At 41.9% G+C, this 20,880-nt stretch overlaps 2 protein-coding genes across 4 annotated transcripts in view; one reads left to right on the forward strand and one right to left on the reverse strand.

Moving 5' to 3' along the window:
* Positions 1-491: 491 nt before the first annotated feature.
* Positions 492-19,536, reverse strand: LOC139441084 (putative uncharacterized protein FRMD6-AS1). Its single transcript, XM_071222106.1, has 4 exons — positions 19,451-19,536; positions 2,092-2,414; positions 1,160-1,829; positions 492-1,076 (listed from the first exon to the last, which is right to left on the reverse strand). The coding sequence occupies exons 1-4, from the start codon at positions 19,534-19,536 to the stop codon at positions 929-931; spliced, it is 1,227 nt and encodes a 408-aa protein (XP_071078207.1). The 3' UTR covers positions 492-928.
* The window catches only part of FRMD6 (FERM domain containing 6), a 69,961-nt gene continuing 50,878 nt past the window's right edge, over positions 1,798-20,880 (forward strand). For 2 of the 3 annotated variants that reach the window (XM_024568465.4, XM_024568467.4), the window contains exon 1: positions 1,798-1,936. The gene's annotated coding sequence lies outside the window, so the exon portion shown is untranslated. The other variant, XM_024568466.3, reaches the window with a different exon arrangement.

A 20,880-nucleotide genomic window follows, 5' to 3' on the forward strand; every position in this document is an offset into this window, starting at 1 on the left:
GCAGTCGTTGAAACATAGTTCTTGTCCTTTCCATAATGGAGTCATGTTTCTAAATCATAAGTGCGATATCCTTAGACACTGCTCTACTTCATCAGAAACAAGCTCTGAATGTGCTGTCAATTGTGAAAAGACAAAAGATCACCGAGCATGAGACTCAGTTCTATCGTCTTGGTTCCCAAAATGTAAAAGCTGCGAATGAGACTATTCCAAATGAGCGTCAGTTGTAATGAACACAGCACTGAATTTCTCTTGCCGAGCAAACAGGGCACACAGACTGGCATCCTTAAACCAGCGGTTTTCGATTGGTGTGTCACAAGAGGCACACTGGTGTGCTGCACGAGTTTTATAAGATATGCAACACCTGACTATTTAGTCAGGGGCATTGACCTCCTTTCCTTTAGATTGTGGAGTGGAAAAATAATAGCCAACACACCAACAGCCACCCGGTATGAATGAATCAAAATTATATTCTTTTTTTTTTTGTCAGGTCAGCAAAACAATGATTTCTTTTGGGGTGCTGCAGATTTTTAGTAAGCTTATGTGCCATGAGATGAAAAAGGCTGAAAAAATCGCTGCTTTAAACCAGTAACGGCTAGCTTCACACATTTATGTTTGGATCAAAAGAGAGGGGCAGTTTAAAGTTGGCTTCTATCAGCATAAGTTTGATTTGGGGTGGTGTCCTTTCTCAGGTCCTCCTCTGCCGCCTTGTTTCTCACCCAACTGTCATACCCTGAACATACAACCCATCGCTCCTTTGGCGAGGGGCCCTGTGGGGCATTACTGCCTCCCACCCCTCTGGCCAGGCATTACAGGCTCAGGAGGGAAAAGCCCAGGAGGTTGGAGCTCTGTGGGGCTCAGTGCGTCGCGGGTCAGGGGGCCAGGAAGAACGTCGGTCTCTCTCCCATGGTCTCCAGTTCCTAGCTGCAGGTCACAGTGGCCGCAGCCTCACTGGAGCGGCATAGCTCGCCACTTTCCCAGACCCAACAGCTACAGATGGCAAAAAATCCTCGATTTCAGTGTCATAAAAACATCTTCCATGGGCTCTTTGCATCATCCGTTCCCTCTCCAGACACCATCTGGAGCGGACAAACATAGTAAGTTCGCGGGGGGGGGGGGGGTCTCACAGGCACTAAACTACGCAGGCAGGGGCTGTGTCTACCTGAAGAACTGGAGAGGCAGAGCTAGCGGGGGATGCTTGGCTTTCTCGGCGGCGCCCCCTCCATCCAGAATAAAACTCTCCAGGGCGCGACGTCCCGAGTAAAGGGTGGGCAGGTGCGTGCGGGACACGATAAGCGGGAAGCTAGGAGTCACGAAACCTCCTCCGCTGGAAACGCCTTCTCTCTGAGTGGCCTCCCCTCCGTATTTCCGAATCAGTAAGACGGTGCTCGGGCCAAACAGCCACCCCCAGCCGGCCTGAAGGGAGCAGTCCCGGGGAACGGGGCCGGGATTCGGAGAGGGCCATTGGGCCAGGAGGGAGAGGCGCTGGCAATGTCCCCTTCCGCCACTCTCTCCTTCGCGCAAGGAGAGGCCTGGATCGTAGGGGTCCAAACACAGCGTCCTTCCGCGGCTCGCCTCCCTCCCTAGGATCCCAGAGGGGTGGTTCCCTTCGCTTTTTCCCGACCGCACGTCTTGGCGCCCCTTCGAGGGACGCTTGGTTGGGTCCGGGGCGTGGCTGGCAGGCGCCGCACGTGCGGTCGCGATCTCCGCGCTCCGCTCCCGCGACTCTGTGGCCTCCCCCTCCGCGGCCGGACGGGGAGGGAGGCGGGGCCTCAGGGGGCTGGACGGGAGGCGTGGGCGGGGGGCGGGGCCGACGCGGAGCTCTCCCCTGGCTGTTCAGGCCGAAGGGCTGAGAGCAGCCGGGCGGTCGTGGCGCGGGCAGGAAGGGACGGATCGCAGTTGTGAGTCCAACGCCTGGTGCTCCAGACTTTTCTTCGAGGTACGAACAGGAACCCAGAGTCTTGGGGCCTTCCAGCCCGCCCCCTAGCCCGGCCACTGCGCCCCGGCCGCCCGCTGTGCCCCCTGCCGGCCGGGGGGCGACGGCGGCAGCTGGACCGGGCTTTGGGGGGTTTCAGGAAAGTCGCGATCTCCAGCGAAGAAGTATCCCCTTCTCCGCGTCTTTCTTCGCCTTCTCCTCGCTCTCTCGGCCCTGGGCGTCGGGCGTCGGGCACCGGGCTGGTAGGTTGCCTCCCTTGAGTCGAAGCTCGCCCACGCTGGGGCGGGAGGACGGGGCCCCGGGGCTACCGAGCCGGGCAGCAAGGGAGACGCGGAGCTTCGGGGCTGCGTGCGCGGCGAGGGCAGGAGGCCGCCCGGGCTGCTGGCTGCGCCCCCTGGGCTTGGTGCGTCGCGCTAGGCTCTCCGGTGGTCCCCGGAGTCCTGTTCTGGGGGCGCCTGTCTGTCGCGCCCCGTTGCTCTGCCTGGGCGCCAGGGCCAGCCCCTAAGCCCTGCATTCCTGGGTGCGGTGCCTGCCGCCTGTTGTGCGCGGCTTGGGCTGCCGGGCTGCGGGAAGGGACCCGAGCGCATCGTCCCTGAAAGTAAGTGGCTGCCTAGTCGGGGGAGCCGGAGGTTGAGTTTGAGCTCCGCGGCGCCAGAAGGGGGCCTCGGTGGAATGCCGAGTTGGGGGCGCAGACTGCAGAATTTGGGTTCTTGGAGGAGCTTGCGGCGCGCAGGCCCGGCCCCAGGCAGAGGAGACCACCAGCCTCTGCTCCAGGATGGCCAGGAACGGTCAGGTGTGGACAGGTTGGGGCCACCAGTGTGAGGTCCACAGGGATCGTAGCAACACCTCGAGTCCCGGGACGGCATAACCAAATGGTGAGGGCGTTTTCTTAAAGGCATGAATAAGTGGAAAGCTGTCAAAATAAGCATATTTTAAAGTTTGAGGGAAAGCTGGCAGATTTTTCAGGCTATGGTGTTATGTGTCCAGAGAAACGTTAGCTTCTTCAGCCGTTTTTGTTTTTATTTTTTAGCACAAATCTGTTTTGCCAGTATTTTCCTAAGGAGCTGTATATTGCCCACAGCAGGGAAAGAAAACTTAAGCAATGTTCTCGGGTTTCTTTTGACTTCAAGCCTGTGATCTCCAGTTGGGTGTTTTGTTTTTTTTTTAATATTTGAATGTGCAGAAAAAAGTATCTCTTGCTGGATTTTCAGTGTATAATTCTGTCTCTTCTTCTCTGGCACCCGACAATGTTTGTTTATTGGTTTTATAAGCATCTATTTAAATTTAGTTTTTGCAGGAAATACTCCCCGTTGCCACAGGGTGTAGTTTACGGATTAGAAAATACTACTGGAGAAAGCTGCTAGTGGCTTCATTTTCCAAGAATGTAAGTCATTTCCTTTCTGTGATTTCAGGGAGTTGATATTTCACAGCATCAAAACTTTGTGGGGAAAATTTTCCGTAATACATCTGTCATTAAAAAGGCTTTTGACTTTTTCTTCTTTGGAGCAGCGCATAAATTTAGGTTCAGCAATCTTAAAGGATAAGAAGTTTCTCAGAATCTATAGCATTTTTAGACCATTGTAGAGAGTGATTTTAACAGCCACCAAGACCTACAAACAGCCTGCAGGATGGAGAGTGGGGGAGGGGAAGCAAGAAGCCAGAGGCAGGAAAACAGATGCGGTTGCTGCTGTTCTTTGTAGTATAAAACTTCTATCACTTAATCATTTTCCTTGGATGTGGTTTTGAGAAATAAAAGTATTATGTTAAAAATGAAAATACTCCACAATATGAGAAAACTGACATTTGAGTTTTCTTTCAGTATGTTTGTAAACATACTGGATTTATATTTCATAATAAAATGGGCTTTGGGCTTATTAGATGAGAAGGGTCCTCCAGGAGATACCTACTACCAAGTTATCTGCAGGATATCTTCCCCAGAAAGCAGACTGACTGTAATATGAACTAATTTTCCCCTCTTTGAATTGCTTATAAGAATGCCTGAGGTCTGGCACTTACGGACCGCGGTTATCAGCAGCTCTTGCAGTGCTCAAAACATTGTAAGAGACAGGAAATCTTTCTCTATTTTCACCCCCACCTTTTAGGGGGACAACAGGGGAAACTACTAGCTTCAAATACATAATTTGAACTGGAAGATTTAAGATGCCCCTCCTAGCTTTACAGGAAAACCATACAGGCCAGGATAAGACTGCCTTTGAAAGCAAAATACTGTGTTAGGTAATAATTTTTAGCTACAGGTTCTTCAAAAGCTGCATTGGGGGAGTGGCTGTAGAGCTTTTCTAGATTCTGTACTTTGTTTCCTGTTTCAACTTTACTTACAAGGTTTTTGGCTTTCTGAACCAATGACATAATAGACTATGTAGCCTTTTGTGGCAGATGCTTGAAATGGCAGTTTCAAACAGAATTGCTTTTGACTGAGCTGTCAAGTTCAGAGTTTAGTGTAAATGAGTCCTCTCACAACTAACTTTTTTGATAAGGGATTCTTTGTAGTTTTCAACTTCTATGTTGCCAATTTTGATTCCAAAGCTATGGGTTTACAAAAAAACATAAAACCTGCAAACAATTATTTTATTACATGAAAGCCAGTACCAAGAAAAGATTAATTCAGTCCAGATGTAAAAATGTATGTGAATTTTAGATTTGGATGATCTCAACAAGTTTTCCCTTTTGTTGATGAGGCTGCCTGGATTGCAGATGGCATGCACAAATTATCCTTTCGGTGGTTTTCTGAGTTCAGAACTAAATTTAACAGGCCTTTTTCTAAAGTCATTTTAATATTGTTTTAGGCCTTCTAAAGAACAGAAAGTTTTCTGCATCTATGCAGAGGTGGGTTTTTCCTATTACTCATTAATACAGACCTCATAAATGACCTGGTTTGGTAGATGAAGCCTATTTCGTAAGTGGGGAAATGAGGGTTTAGATATGTGTATCCTTAAGGGCAAAGCCTTGAAGCTTTGGCTTTCAATTATGCCAATTCCAACTCTCTTCTTTTAAAGAAAAGAAAGTTTTAAGTGTGTTTACAGTCTAGTAGAATCCTGTTGGAACACAATTTGTGTTTTCTGTTACAGCATTTGGTACTGGCGTGATGATCCTCTGACCTCCTCTTCCCTCTACCAAAAAGAAATAATACACACAACTTGTAAGAAAACTCCAGTATTGTTTCTTTGTTATTTTCTTGATAATTTTTTTAATTGAGTTTATTGGGGTGAAACATTGGTTAATAAAATCACATAGGTTGCAGGTATATAATTCTTTCATACATCATCTGTGTATTGTGTATTCACCAAAACTTCAGTATTTTTTCAACCTTTACTCCCAACACCAAAATTATAAAGGGTGTGTGTTGCACACTTAAAATGATATATATTTTAGGGAGCTTTTGTATCATTATATAATTATGCATTTGGGGAGTTTGATTACATTATGATTGTGTATAAAGCAATTGAGTGTCGGGGGGGAGGATAGGAAACATTTAGTGAAGGAATTTTATGAGTGGTGAAATTTCAGTTAAAGTGTATCTTTCCTAACACTCAAACAGGAAGAATGGTATTGTTGGCCTCTGTAGTTAAACTTTGATTTAGGGGTAGTTTTGAGAGGGCTTTTGAATTGCACATTATCCTGAGGAAGAGGCTTTGGGGACCAGTAAAAATAAGTAGAAATAAGTTAAAGAGGTAATTTGAGAGGAAGGGGGAAGTAGAATACTGGGCATTGAATTGCAAGGAAAATCTAAACTTAGAAGGATGACTATTTAAAACAAGCCTAAAGTAGGGAGAACCTTCTATTTAAAGGTGGGAATTAAAGAATAAGATCTTTTTAGCTGAGAAAAAAGGATTAGAATTAAGGTGCCCTATAAGGTCTGTATACAACATGTAATAGTGCTAAGTGATGTTTATCACAGATATCTTACCTGCGTTTGTGTTGAAATAGTGTTCAGGGACTGGATGTTTATGATTGTGCCCCCCCGCCTTACCATTTCAAAGACTGGAAACGTTTGTTGGGTTTTGTTTTTTTTTTGTCTTAGCTCTAATGATTCTACAAATATTTAATTAGTCTCCCAGCATTTGGGAGAACTACAACTGCCCACCCCAACGCGCTAGGACCAGAGGACCGCTACAGAAGTAGTGGCTGAAGTTACCACAGAGTTCTGTGTGAAAGCAAACAAGCTGTACTTCCAATTATGTTATATGCAGTAGTGGTATAGTTCTAATGCAGGTTTGTGTACTATCACTTTTTTACGTATCAAATGTTGTAATCATGCAGTATACCACATTGATCAAAGAGGGATTATTGAACACTGGAAAGGGGTAAGAAATCACAGATCTGTATTACCAGAGGAGGAGAAAAAGGTGCTGAAACACATTCACAGATGAACCAAAAATGCAGCCCAAAGGAGAAAGCAGGGTTCCTGGTGTTTCCCTGAAGTTGTCAGTAATACAGCATTTTCTTGAATGCCTTTCCCCACCTGTGTGGCCTTACCTAGTAGAGTTTGATTTATAAAGCAGGAAACTAGTTGGAGATTTGGGCATTATCTAGGTGATTTCATTAATGTGATAATTGAGATAATTCTGACCAAAAGTGTCTATTTAGAACCTCAATATTCATTATCCTGGGGTATTTCGAGATGTTTCTGATAACTTTGTCTTGGTATGTATGTATTACAGAACTTTGAGCAGTAGTGTTTTACTGGTATATGAAGACAGGGCAAAGCAATATTTTATATTAACTTATTGCCACGGTTTCATGTGAAGGGGGAAATCATCATAAAAGTAAAGCAAATTCTGTATTGAGATATTTGGAAATTAATGAAGTATCTCACTGAGCTGCTCAGGTCGTTCTCTGTCTAGCTAACATTAAATGAAATGTAATCATTTCTCTTCTGATATGCGGCACCACTTGTGCTAAAAACTTGCCCAGTTTTAGTAGATTGCTTTTCTGAGGGGGGATTGGGGTCCCTATGGCTTAATTTCTTTGAGTGAACTTGTTGAATAATTAAATGCTACCAGAAAAATGCACAGATCAGAAGTCTATAGCAAAAAGTTACCATACGCAGGGAACCAGCATCCAAACCAAGAAATGGAAGTGGTTGCCAACCTCCCAGGAGCCTCCCTTCGCAGTCAGAATCCTTGCTCCATGGGCAACCGCTATTCCTTTATTGCCAGTGGTTGGTTTTAACCTGTTCTTAGACTGCATTTAAATAAAATTAAACATTGATTATAAGTTCTATTTTGTGTCTTCCTTGTCTCAACATATTGTCATGTCCAAATTGATGCAGGTAGCAGTAGCTCCTTTCTTTTATTATTATTTCTGTGAATGAGTATACCCAGTTTATTTATCCATTCTATTGATGGACATTTGGGTAGTTTGGGGTTGATATAGTTGGATGTGACTTGGATGTGAACTTTTGATGGCTCAAGAAAACATAAGCACTTTGGAGTTTATTTGGAGTGTGAAAGAAAGAAGAGTATGGTCTTAAGATTAAAAGAGCAAAAATACTGCAGAAATGTGTGAGAGAGAAAATGCAATATCATGAAAACAAAAAAGGGTCAACTCAGTCCACAGAATCCTAGTGTTTCAGGGACACAGTTTGGAATATACCAGCCGGATATGGCCAGATTTCAGCTGAGAATTGGGAAGGAGGAAGGGATCTTCAGTGATAGCCAGCCCCATCACTTTTTAGAGGTAGAGGGATTGAGGTCCCTTGAGACCGAATGACTCATACAGAGTCTTACAGCATATGACAGTGCTGAGAGTAGAAGCTGCTTCCGACTCTGTTTAGTCTAGGCTAGTGCCATCTGTGGGCTGAAACCCAGCCCCCTGAGTCCACTGGCCTGGAGGACAGGGTACCTTTTTCTGATTCACACAAGGGTGTCCTGTGGACAGATCGATTCAGACCTGCCCAGAGAAAATGGAGGTGTGGTCCAATGAGACAGAGTTTTACTCTCTCAAGCCTGTTCTACCTCTGCTCTTGCAGGGAGCCCTCAGGGCATCTCTTATCCTCTTTTCTCATTTTATCCCTCTCGTGTAGAGCTCTCCAGTGTGACCTTGGTTTATGAGTGACACGTAGGTGATACCTTGAGGTCCCTCCTGACTCATTGTTTCATTGATTGATAAATGATCTAGGATGTGGACCCTAATTTCAAAGGCCTGCTTTCTAAATAGTTTTAAAATAGTTCATTGTGAAGAAAATGTTACAAAAAAGATTTTTTTTGCCTCTTCCTGCCATTATACAAGCCCCCTCCTTTTACAGCACACTGCCTCCCATATCTTATCCCCAAGTTATTTTAATTCTTAAATATCCCTGGAAGCATCCAGTATCTGCCAAAAACAACCCCGGAATTCGGATGCTTAAGTCTGTGGCTGTCCCCAGGAAGCACTTATTGTAAAACAGGATTATGTTTTCACAGAGAAATTTAATAGATAAAGCAATGAGCTTGCAAAGGTAAACTCTCGATATGGATAGTTTCTTTCATGTTTCCCTAAAGAGAAAAAGGATTTTCACATGGTTCAAGAAAAGGCCCAGAATTTCAACATAGATTCATTAGAAAGGTAAAAAAAAACAAAACAAAAACAAACACACACAAGAACAACAACAAACAGGTAAAATCGGAGATGTTTTACAAATGGGTAGTAAATATATCCTGCTTGAATGAGATATACTGCTTAGAACAGAAAAAACTTACCATGTTTAATCTTAGAAAACAAAAAATGTGCTTCCTATAGGGCCACAGTTCTGACAAGTTGCTCACTGAAATTACTACAGAAAAGAGTAATGTGTTACGAAGACGACACAGAAGAGAGGCAGTGAAGTATAATGGGAAGAATGAGATCTTTTAGATCAGTCGTCCGGGGTCCACATCCAGGCTCCACGGCTCCCCAGTGTGTAACGTTGGGGAAGTCACTGACCCTCTCTGAACCTTTCTTCCTCACCTGTCCAATGGAGATCCAGCAGGGTTGTTTGGATACTTCGTGAAATCGTACAGGTAAAGCAGCTAGCATAGTAGACACATAGGTCTGACACACAGTAGAAAAGTAGTATTAGCTCTTATTACTTAAGGCAGACAGAAATGATGCATAGAAGGATTTAAAATTTTCTTGGACTTCCCTTAGGCTTTTGTTTATAAGCAGTTGTTCACAAGGTTATATTCTATAGGATGGGCCACAAGTAGGTTTACAGTTGTGAGCACACGAAACACAGTTTATTCTTTTATTATTATTTATTAACTATTGTATTGTTTTCCATACGAACAACTGTAGACCTACTCTTGCCCCACCATGTATTTTGTTTATTGGTGGCACTAAGTAGGCAACAAAACTTAGTATTTCTCAGTGACAAATAATGAGCAATCAGTATTGCTGCGTCAAGAACATCTGGCCTATTTCACTGATCACTAATTGATTGAGTTATTTTTCCTAATTCTTTTCTAATTCCTAGCTTCTGCCTTCTGGATAGTTTTTTTTTTTTTTCCGAGGCTAAAAAGTACAGATTTAGAAATTCTCTTTATGATGATTAATGTTGTGCAAAGTACTTTTAAAATTAAAGAGTGCCAGTGTCCCATGTCTTTTGCTCCCGTGCCCTGCAGAGTTCATGAGCCCTTTTAAAAACAGCCACTGTTATTGGTATAAAGCAATTGTTGTTTATTCCTCCCAGCCCCAGCCCCCACCACTGGCACAGTTTATGTAATCTGGGTCAGACCCCTTTATAATTTTCTGTTATGGGGCCTAGAGCTTAAGATTTTAAATCATTCCTTCAAAGGAAATTAATAGCCTGAAAGTTTCAAAGGAAGTGTTTAAGAAAAACAAACTTAAATACATTAGAAAGACACATTTACATCTAAACAGCATAATTATAAGGCCAGTTAAAATAGGCACAGGATCCTCCAGCATAATCATGATGTATCGTTGTGATCTGTTCACTAAAAGGGGGACTTACCCCAGATAACCCTGTTCCCTCTTGTGTGCTGTGTAATACCTTGAACTCAGTAAACTTAATGCTTTAAAAATGTTCGCTAAGTCCATCAAAAAACAGGTTTTACATCTTTATGAAGTGTCTATGTCTGTGTTGAATACTTTGTGTAAGTCCTACCGAAGCACTTTTTGTCTCGGTGGGAGAACAGAACGCATGTGTGTGGAAGGTGTTAGATGTGTCAGGTAGGTACTGAACGGAGCCCTGGTTTTAGGGAGCAGAATCAGTGAGGATGTTCCTAGCTGCCCTGGGGCTGTTGGATTTGTGTTGGGCCATGGGGGTCAGGCTGCAGACTTTCTATTCTTCATGTACAAAGGAGCTTTTTTAAGAACAACAGAAAGTTCAGGATTTGGTAAAAGTCTCAAATATGAAAAAAAAAAACCCTATGAAATTGGGATTATTAAATGTTTAATTAAATTCATTTTTTCAACATAATATATGCCTGTGTGTACTATGCCATGATGTACTATGTGCTGGGCATTGTGCTAGGCCCCAGAGACAGGCCAGGAACAAAATAAAGCTTTGCCCTCATGGAGCTTATAGTCTGTTAGAAGACAAACAGTAAACATAACGAAGATTTTATGGGAGTCCAGGGGGGAGGAAGCGGGAGTGTGGGCAGTTGGAAGTACAGCAGGTCCTTGAATAATGTCGTTTTGTTCAGGGTCATTTTGTTATAACGTTGATGAGATGCCATAGGAACTTAACTCATTTCTATCAGTTACCCTGTAACTGATAAAGTTGGTTTCGTTATGTCTTCTGCTTAAAGTGACAGACAGAACCTATCGACGAGGTTAAGTGAGAACTTGGCCGTAGTGTGGTCAGACGGCCTCACTGAAAGGACCCGAGGGAGGAAGGTAGCCATACGGAGACACCTGGGAAAGCGTGTTGCAGCAGAGGGACTTCAGAGGCCTCAGGTGAAAGTGTGCCGGTGTGTTCCAGGAACAGTTGGAAAGCTCACAGAGTAGGAGTAGATCAGTGAGGTTTGGACAGCATATGGTGTAGGGCCTGCGTGGTGGGCCATTTTAAGAACTTTGACAGTTACTCTGAGCGAAATGGGGACTCACTGGAGAGTTTTGAGCAGAGGACGAAGGTGCTTTGACTTTCATTTTAATAGAATCACTGGCTGTGTTGAGAGAGAAAAGTGGAGCAGGCTGGTCAAGCAGGGAGACAGCTGTGACAGTGATACAATTGAGAGATGCTCATAGCAGTGGAAGAGGGGGTGAGAACTGACCAAAACTTACTTTGTAGGTTGAACCAATAGGATTTCCTGGCCAACTGTTTGAGGAGTATGAGAAAGAGATCAGAGTAAGGATAACATCAAGGCTTTCTGCGTAATTATGGAGTTGCCACGAACTGAGATAGGGATCTCACTGAGGAGTTGTTTTAAACATGTTATGTTCACCTTCCAAGTGGAGAAGCTGACTAGATTGTTGGATATAGGAATCAGGAGTTTAAAGAATAGGTCTAGGCCGCAGACATAAATTTGGAAGTCACCGAGCAGAATCCGGGTGAGGTAACTTGGGGAACGTGTGTAGACAGAGATGGTAAGTCGTCCACAGATCAAGCTTTGGGTCATATCAGTATTTGCAGTTTCTGGAGAAGAGATCTCATAAGGTACTATCTTAAGCTACAGGATTATGCACAGATTTGTACCATAGTGGGCATAATTAAGGGTTATTTTTAGAAGATGATGTTAATTCTGTTGACCCATACCATGGGAGGAAGGAACTACGAGTTATTTTTCCGTGATGAGGTACTTGGCTAAGCCTGAGGTGCTTCAGCCTTTAGAGGTGAGTTGATAAGGAGGAACCAGTAAAGGAAACTGAGAAGGAGCAGCCAGAAGGATAGGAGGGAAATCAGAAGAATACCCTTGAAGTCAAAAAGTCTCAGCGAGGAGAGAGTGAATCAGTGGTTTCAGGGGTTGCTTAGAAGTCGAATAGGTTGAGGACAGTGAGAGATGCTCATTGGTTTTACGACCAAAACCTGATTGGCATGGGCTCAAGACAGAATGAAAAGCTTATAAAAGATAATTCTGATTTTCAGTTCAGTTTCTTATAAATATTCAATATGGGATGTGAGTACATTTTAATACGTCTGATAGAATGTGGGGTGGGTCTTTGGAATGCTGGGGGCTGTGAGGGTCTTCTACAGGCTCTGATAGGGGTGAGGAGCCTTTGAGCTTCTCCTGAGTTGTTATTGGTAAAGCTCTAGTGTGTGGATTGTAGTCTGTTTCTCTGAAATAGAAAAAAGTTCTAATGCAGTTTATTTTTTTTATTGCATCCTTTTGGATAAGAACTTTATCTTGGAAGCACTGTCACTTTGTGAAGACTTTTCTTGTTTGTTTTGTTTTCTAGTTCCACCCATTGATCTTTTATTTGAAAAGGATACAGCAGAGCCCCAGTGAGACCAGTGGTTTGAGTTGGCTGCTTTTTCCGCAGCCGTGATAGGTTTGAGCTGAGGAGCCCACGCACACATCGCAGGCCCCACAAGCCTGGAAGCCTTCATTCCCAGAGCGGATGGCTCAGGGTTGGGGTTCTCAGAGCCCGAGCAAATGAAGTCATAGAAACATTGCTTGTTTAATACTTCTTTTTCACTTTGTTGATGACCTTCATGGTGAATATTATTTCAAAGTATGTTATTAAGCAATTTTCATTGCTCTGTATTCTATGTCATAATTATGCACCAAGAATTCTCTCTTGTGGGAATTACCTTTGAATTATAATGCTAACTTTCTATAATACTATCATCAAAACGAATCAACAAGTCTCTGATACTAATTACCTTTTCTTTGCATAAGCTGATTAAAATGCTAACACATAGGCCTTTAATGCTTAAATATTGTTTTTGGATAGTTAAAAGCTTACAGTGATTGTAGAATTAAAACTTTGTTACATGACTTTGAGTGTTGTTTGGAAATAGAGTATAGTAGTTTTTAGAAAGTTGATAATTATGGAAAATGCTGGAAAGAGCAAGGATTTTTACCTGCAGTGGAGTATGGCACATGTTTTTGAGAAGTGGAACTCCAGTGATGTGTGTTTCTAGCGGGTTGTGGCATAATGGTGTCAGCATTCTCTTAGGTACTGCTCTGTCAGCACTGTTTTATTAGTATCACTTTGAATGTTTTTTCAGCTGAAACTTGTAAGTCACTCTACAGTTAGTGAAGTGAACAAAATTGGCTTGTAACAAACATGCAAGGCCAAGGTGAAATAATTTGGCAGTACTGCGCATTTTGCGTGGTAAATACTGGAGTGTGCAGAGGTGCAAAACTAAGCAAATTTTGAAATAAATGTTACATCTCTTAAGTCAGTGACTACAGGATGAACTCCAGATCTCTCGGTGTGGAATTCAACACTCCAAACCAGAGTTGCAAGCCTGTGGTCCACCAGGGAGGTTGCCTGCAGACATGTTTTGGTTTTCAACACAGTGTTAAAAACATTTATTTGCCAACATTTAAAAATTGACATTAAAAATTTTTGACTTAACGAAAAACTGGAAGGTGTGACACTGATCTTTTGGAGCAACATATACCAGCTTCCACTTTTATATGGAGCAGGTCTGCCAGTGCCCTCAGTCCCCAGCAGAGATCCTCTTGCCCCCGACATTGAGACCCAGTGGCTGTTGGCATTTTTCACCCTGCAGGCTTCACTCCTTTGTTACCTCCTCCTGCAGGCATGTGTTTGCTCTCCGTGTGTTGTAGCCACTTGACTTATTTTCCAGTGTCATTGCAAAGCTCCTGAAGTGTAGCCCAGTTGCTCTCCCCATTGTCCCATCAGACATGTACACACTTGGTCTGGATCATGCTTCCTCTCCTCCCACTGAACTGAGCTGCATGTGGCCTGTATCACTTCATTGGAATGTGGCACAGGCTCCTGTATACACATCTTTTTGTATATTTTTTCTAGCTCTCCAACGGTACTCTAAATTTCATGAGGGCAGTGACTATATCTTATAGTTTATGAGTGCCTAGCAAGTTTATTTTAAATTTACTAGATTGACTATTGTTTAGATTTGGCTTCTAGTGGATGGTTATCTGTGGTTATAATGATGCTATAGAAGATTTCTAAAATCAAAATCTCCTGTAAAATCCACTGCAATAGGGCTTCCTCCTTCCCTCCCTCCCTCTTTCCCTCATCCTTACCCAAGGATATGTTTATTGATTTTTGAGAGAAAGGAGGAGCGGGGGGGGGGGGGTGGGGGGAGAGAGAAAAGGAGAACAAAAACACATCAGTGTGAGAGAGAAACATTGACCAGCTGACTCCCACATGCACCCCCTACTGGCAGTTAAACCAGTAACCTAGGTAAGTGCCCTGATTGGGAATTGAACTGTAACCTTTTGGTGTACAGCATAATGCTCCAACCAACTGAGCCACCCAGCCAGGGCTCAGATAGGGCTTTCTTAATTTACTGTATCCATTCCTTTGTAGCTTTGTAGTAACATTTATGCAATCTATTTGAGCAGTGATTTTCAACCTTTTCCATCTCATTGAACACATAAACTAATTACCAAAATTCTGCGGCACACCAAAAAGTGTATTTTTTGCTGATCTGATTAAAAAAAAAAAGGAATAATTTTGACTCATTCACATTGGATGGCAATTGTTGTGTTGACTATTGTCATTTTTTTAAAATTTGACAGTGTAGTAGAAAAGAGATCAGTTCCCCTGACTAAATAGTCAGGTATTGCATGTTTTAAAAATTCTCATTTTGCCCTGGCTGGTGTGGCTCAGTGGATTGAGCATCAGCCTAAGAACCAAAAGGTCACTGGTTCAATTCCCGGTTAGGGCACATGCCTGCATTGCAAGCCAGGTCCCCAGTTGGGAGCATGCAGGAGGCAACCAGCCGATGTTTCTGTCACACATCGATATTCTCTCCCTCTCTTTCTCCCTCCCTCCCTTCTCTCTAAAAATAAATAAATAAAATCTTCAAAAAAAAAATTCGTGTAGCATACCAGTTGAAAATCACTATATTTGAGTATTCATTTACTAAACACCTCATTTATTGCCAATTTTCTGATTCTGTTATGTAGGTGGATGAAATTTCCAAATAAATGAGTCACTACTACATACCATTTTACTGCTTTAGATATGCTTCTTTCTAGTGACTAATACTGTTTTAAGTATCTTATGTTTTTTATTATTCATTTGACAAATAATGTATACAGAAGACCCTGGAGAAAGTATGAACTTGACCGACATTGTGGTACCTGCTTTCCTGAAGCTGTTACCATTTAGCTGGGAAGCAGATGATAACAGGGTATATAATTGTTCAAATCAAGAAGTAGTGCCAAAAAGTAGGTGGTGTTCTGAGACCTTATAAAGGAGCACTCTGGTCAGGGTAGGGGGTTGTAGTGGGGAGTATAACATGGCTGAATTTCAAACTCCTGGACTTACAATTCCACAGCAATGTTTAAAATATTCTGAATGTAAAAACTGAACTTCAGCAACAAATAAATTACGAGGTAATTTCTATAACAAAATAAGAGTTTAAAAATAAAACTGTTCCTAATAATTTACCATTGGCTGTAGTCATTGCATTAATGATAAAGAATTATAATTTATAGCTTTAGAGCAGAGTGTCAAACTCATTTTCACCAGGAGCCACATCAGCTTCGCAGTTGCCTTCAAAGGGTCAAATGTAATTTTAGGCCTGTATAAGTGTAACTACTCCTTGACAGTTTAGTGAGAGCTCGGCGCTGCTGCCGGGTAGAAACAAGGTGGAGGGCTGGATATGGCCCGCGGGCCTTGTGTTTGCCACCTGTGCTCTAGAGTTTACTGTCATTTGCTTGGTACCTGAGTTGCAGTCTGTTTAAATACGTAAACAAAGGGGAAATTGGGCTAGAAATTTCAGAAATGGCTAACTTGCAAAACAACTTTTATTTTATGAAACTAATTTTTTCAAGGATGTTTTCAGTAGGATTTTTCTTATGGCTCTCAGGTTATAAAAAGTAGGTTGATTTATTTCTTGAAGAGGAACTAGTGGATAGTACTGTTATTTTATACTTCCAAGCCCATGACTGAAAATGATTAATAGTTCACCAGTCTGATCTTGGAGTGATGTAAATATGATGTCATCAGAAAACCTCAGCAGTAAAGTTGGTGTCGCATGAGGGAGCCAAAAAAACATAGAATTTTGTGTGGTTACATATATTTTATCACAACAATCAGAAATGCTTTAAGTATTTTTTCCAAAGAAAGTAGAACTCTATACTTAATTAAACCCCTCTAAAGATAGTGGTAGAGTTAACCTTTTGCATAGTTTAGTGTCAAACTGAAACAAAGGTCAGCTGTGGTGCTGCCATTTCTGGAATCTCTGTTGAGAAATTCATGTTCCTTGGGATTATAGGAGATTTAAAAAATTAACATATTAAGGAAGTTTTCGAATAAACCCAAGATTTCAAAATGCGATCTTAAGGAAATGATATCAGAGAATAGTTTTTAAGAAATGTCAAATGTCATGTAGAATTTAAAATAAATTCCAAAATGAGTCTTTTTAACCTTAAATATTTATTCCACTGAGCCCACATTCATTTTAAATCTGCAAAAAGGTTGATTTAAATCTGCAAAAAAAGCTGAACTAATCATTCATAATATACTAAATTATTTTGCTTTTACTGATGCCTAGAGACATGGAAAGGGAAATTTTCATGAATTTCAGATGTAGAGTAAAACCTAGCAGGGAAAGCTAGTAGAAGTTATTTAATTTGTAACATACAATAATTGCCTTAAGGATTCTTGAATTAGACTTGTGTTTCTGACCAAGATGTTTTCAGGAAATTTATAATCAGTTTATTACAGATTTCAGATCTAAAATTAATGCATTTTAATATATGAGGTCTGTCCGAAAAAAGTCTAGCCATTGTTAATATAACGAGAACAGTTTGTGTGACATTGATGTAACCTGGTGGCCAAGGAGAGTGGATTGGAATGTGTGTGAGCGAACAATGACGGCTTCACTGTACTAGTTAGGGGGGTGGTAGATGCTATTGAGTGGGCATCTATACTGTGTAGCCATCACATTCAAAATGATTGAGCAAGTAGAGCAATGAATCTGTGTCAAATTTTGCGTTAAGCCTGAACATTCATCTGCGGAAACTATTTGGATGATTCAGAAGACTGCAGCTAGGGGCAACTGGTGATTGACAGCTTCGTCATGACAACGTACCTGCTCATGCGTCACATCTCCCACAGAGGCTTTTGGTGAAACATCAAATCACCCAGGGGACTCAGCCTCCCTACAGCCCAGATTTGGTGTCCTGCGACTTCTGGGTTTTCCCAAAACTAAAGTTATCTTTGAAAGGGAAGAGATTTCAGACTGTCATTGAGATTCAGGAAAATACAACAGGGCAGCTGACGGTAATTGGGAGAACTGTGTGAGGTTCCAAGGTGCCTACTCTGAAGGGTACTGAGGTGTCATTGTTCTATGTACAGTGTTTCTTGTATCTTCTATTTTCTTCAGTAAATGTCTCTATTTTTCACATTGCATGGCTGGATACCTTCTAGACAGACTTTGTATAATCTATTTTCTACTTAGGAGACTTTGAAATATATTCTCAATTGCCAAGGGAATGGGTAAGGTCTCAAATTTTGTTTGGGGCTTGAGTAGGCTGGTTAGTGGTTGACTGAATTCCATTTTCTAGTGCTACAATCCTGACATGTTGTAGTGATGACTCTTGTTTATATATCTTTTTCTGGTGTGATGTGATGCTATTTTGTCTGTGTTAACGGGGATCAGTCACACCTTCCCAGGTAGGCAGTAAGCTGTTTGACACACAAAATGTTACATTTATTCTGTAGCTCCTAGAAAACTGTTGGCTCTTGACCTAAGCCTGACAGTATTACGGCTTTATCTTTTCTGATCTAAGGTGACAGAATTGTCCTCTAGATTTAAACCTAGAGCAAGTCAGAGAGGCATTTGACCCATAAAAAAGTAGCAGAAGTGTGTTTATGAAAAGTTATATACCTATCTCCCAAGCCTGACATATAAAATACAACTCTTCCCATAACAGGAATATGTATTCAGATTTGCTAGCATAAAAAAATACATTTTGTTACTTAAATATTCAAAAGGTTATGAAAATACAAATTTTGTTCCTTAAACTTTCCAAAGACCCTAAGTAAAGATTGGGTTTTAAATATTAACACAGAATGCAGAAATAGAAATTGTCTGTGATTTCTTAACGCAGGAAGGCAAGGTCTCTTTTGAAATGCCTTAGTTTGTTGGGGTTTCTTTCCAGCCTGCATGAAAACAGGGTTTCTTGTTTCCTCGTGCCCTGAGTTTTTGGTTAGTGTAGTGAAGGTACAAGTTTTCTCTGCTTTCCTGGAGTTGACGAAGTCATAAGCTTAATGCGTTGCAAACACCTATTTAACCTCTGCTGCAGTTTTCTCTCCTTGGCGTGACACCTGGTGGTGTCCACTCCTGTTGTGATCAGGTTGTCTGCAAAGAGGTAATCTTAACATGGCATGGGCCACAGGCTATTTGAGTTGATAGGCTTGGCCCTTTGACCTAGGAATGAGAGGATAATGGACCTCATATTTTTTTATAAAAGGGTTTGTATTGGTCTTGCCTTTATTTCAGATTGGGCTGGGGGAGGACCTACAAGTTGGGATTATTTCTTTTTTTATCTTCATTGTATTTTTTTTCCATTATCATTTAGTCCCCTTACACCCCCCTCCCCCCAGCAAAATCACTGTTGTCCGTGTCCATGTGTCCTTTTTCTGGGATTATTTCTAAATAAAACTCTTATATTACTGTGCCATCCATCTTATCTGCTATTGCCTTTACCTCCTTTAAGATAGGAGTTTTAGCTTCCCCAGACTTCTCTTTCTCCAGCCCTCTTCTGTCTTCTGTTCCTGCTTTGTCTGACCACGTGTGTGTTCTCTATTATTATTTTTTAAAAAAACTTCATATGGTATGTTCTATATTAGGATGAAAAGGCTAGTAGAAAAAAAAATTAACTACACTTACAAATAGAGATTCTACTCCTTCCTGGTATATTTTGCCCAGATGTGTATGTGTGTGTGTTCATGTTTTTCCCCCGAGGATGTTAATAGTTACTTTGTAAGTACCTTTATGAAATTATTTAAAACTTGCACAAGCCATGGAGCAGTTCGACCCATAAAACAAACTAAAAACTATATTTATGAAAACCCATTTATATATCTTCCAAGTTTGACATATGAGTGAAATATATAACTTATAAGAGTAATTAGATTAAGTGTAGCCTTGAAAAATAAATTTTGTTCACCTGGCTGGAATGGAGCCACAGGCAGTTACCTCCTGTATCACCCTGAGGCTGGACCTCAGAGGACAGCTTTCTGTCCCCTGTGGCAGGCGCCCGGGCCTAGGCAAGAGCAGTGATGAGTGGAGGAGTGCGGCAGAACACCCAGATGCCCAGGTGTGATGGCGTGGGCTGGATGGAAAGGCCCTGGGAGAGAATGCTGTAGAACAAGAGAAAGCTTTAAGGAAACGACCCAATGGGAGACACGCAAAAACCCAATAATGTCCATAGCTGGACTGGGCATGGCGGCCAACCTTACCTACTGGGGTCAGAGCCAGCCATGCGCACCTGGATCACTGCCCAGGGCTTCACGGTGGCAGCGATCTCTTCACAGTCCGGCTGCATTCTCGACTCTGAGGCCTCCCGCAGGCTGGCCTTGAAACCTCCGTGGAGCTCATGCTCAGCCCCAGGAGCAACCACTTGTCCTGCCACTGGACTTACTCCCTCTTCTTCCCTCACAAACCCCTGTGTCAGTGGGGAGGAAGTGGCCGATTGAGTAACACACAGATGTTTTTCAGGAATCTCAGGTTCGGTTCCAATTGGGTGCTACATACTTCTATTTCTGCCTCACCTTTTCCACTCCCTGCTTAATAAAATCTGATGCACTTTAAAGAAATTCTATTTAAATTGTCAAAAACTGTAAATAAAGATTGAATTTTGAAGATAACCAATAGCTTATAAAATAAAACATTTCCCTCAGAAATAAATCAAGATGTCATTGATTAGGGTCCTTTGGTAATTTTTTAAAAAATTATACATTTTCAAATGTTTGGTAATGAGAATAATTTAGGTAATCATAGTAATTCCAAATGGTGTTCTTTCAATTCTCTGAGATGCTAAAATGTAAGATAAAATAGATTTTCATAAATTTATAAACATCTTAATTAATGAGGTTTTCTGCCTCAATGTAGATAGCAGTAGAACCATACTGGATGAATAAGAATTTACCTATCACTAAGAGTTTGTTATTTTAAAAAATCACCATTCAGAAGTTGAGTTATAGCTGATATTTGAGTGAGGTCATACATCTTAAAGTCTTTTTAGAAAATGAAAGATACTACTGTGATGAAACATTATTTGGAAGTGCTTTTGTAAATGTGATACCCTGTACAGACACACCTCCAGGTCTTATCATAGTTACTTGGATAGTCGTTACTACTGACAGGTGTCAGCCGAGCAAAGAAGAGTGTGGGAACTGTCATAGCGTACATGGCCAGCCACGGCAAGGTTGCTTACCTGGACTGCACATCGTGAGAGGGAGACCCAGACTCTAAAATTAAACACGTGTATGAGTGTGCGTGGACGTATAAATGTAGATCAAGGATACAAAATACTCGTCGGATTATCTAAGAACCATGATTTGTATATATTATCTCTTTCTTAAAAAGCTGGTGAGCATTTATTACTTTCCATTGGATTTTCTAGCATCATAATAGTTCATATGTATGTGACATTTTGTAACTTTAAAGGGAATTTAAAAGACATTTTTATTTGATCCTCAAAGTAATAGTCTGTTTTACAGATGAGAAGGGTAGATGACTTGTGTGATTTGACACTTTTCGCCTGACACAGTTTGTGACACAACCAGAGCACGATACTCTTCTAACCCTGAGGACTGTGCTTGTTTCCTTGCACCCCGGGCACAGTCACCCTGTTGCTGAAGTATTTCTAGAGTATTTGCACAATACG

The sequence above is a fragment of the Desmodus rotundus genome, chromosome 7 (genome assembly GCF_022682495.2).
Source record: "Desmodus rotundus isolate HL8 chromosome 7, HLdesRot8A.1, whole genome shotgun sequence".
Classification (NCBI taxonomy): Eukaryota; Metazoa; Chordata; class Mammalia; order Chiroptera; family Phyllostomidae; genus Desmodus; species Desmodus rotundus.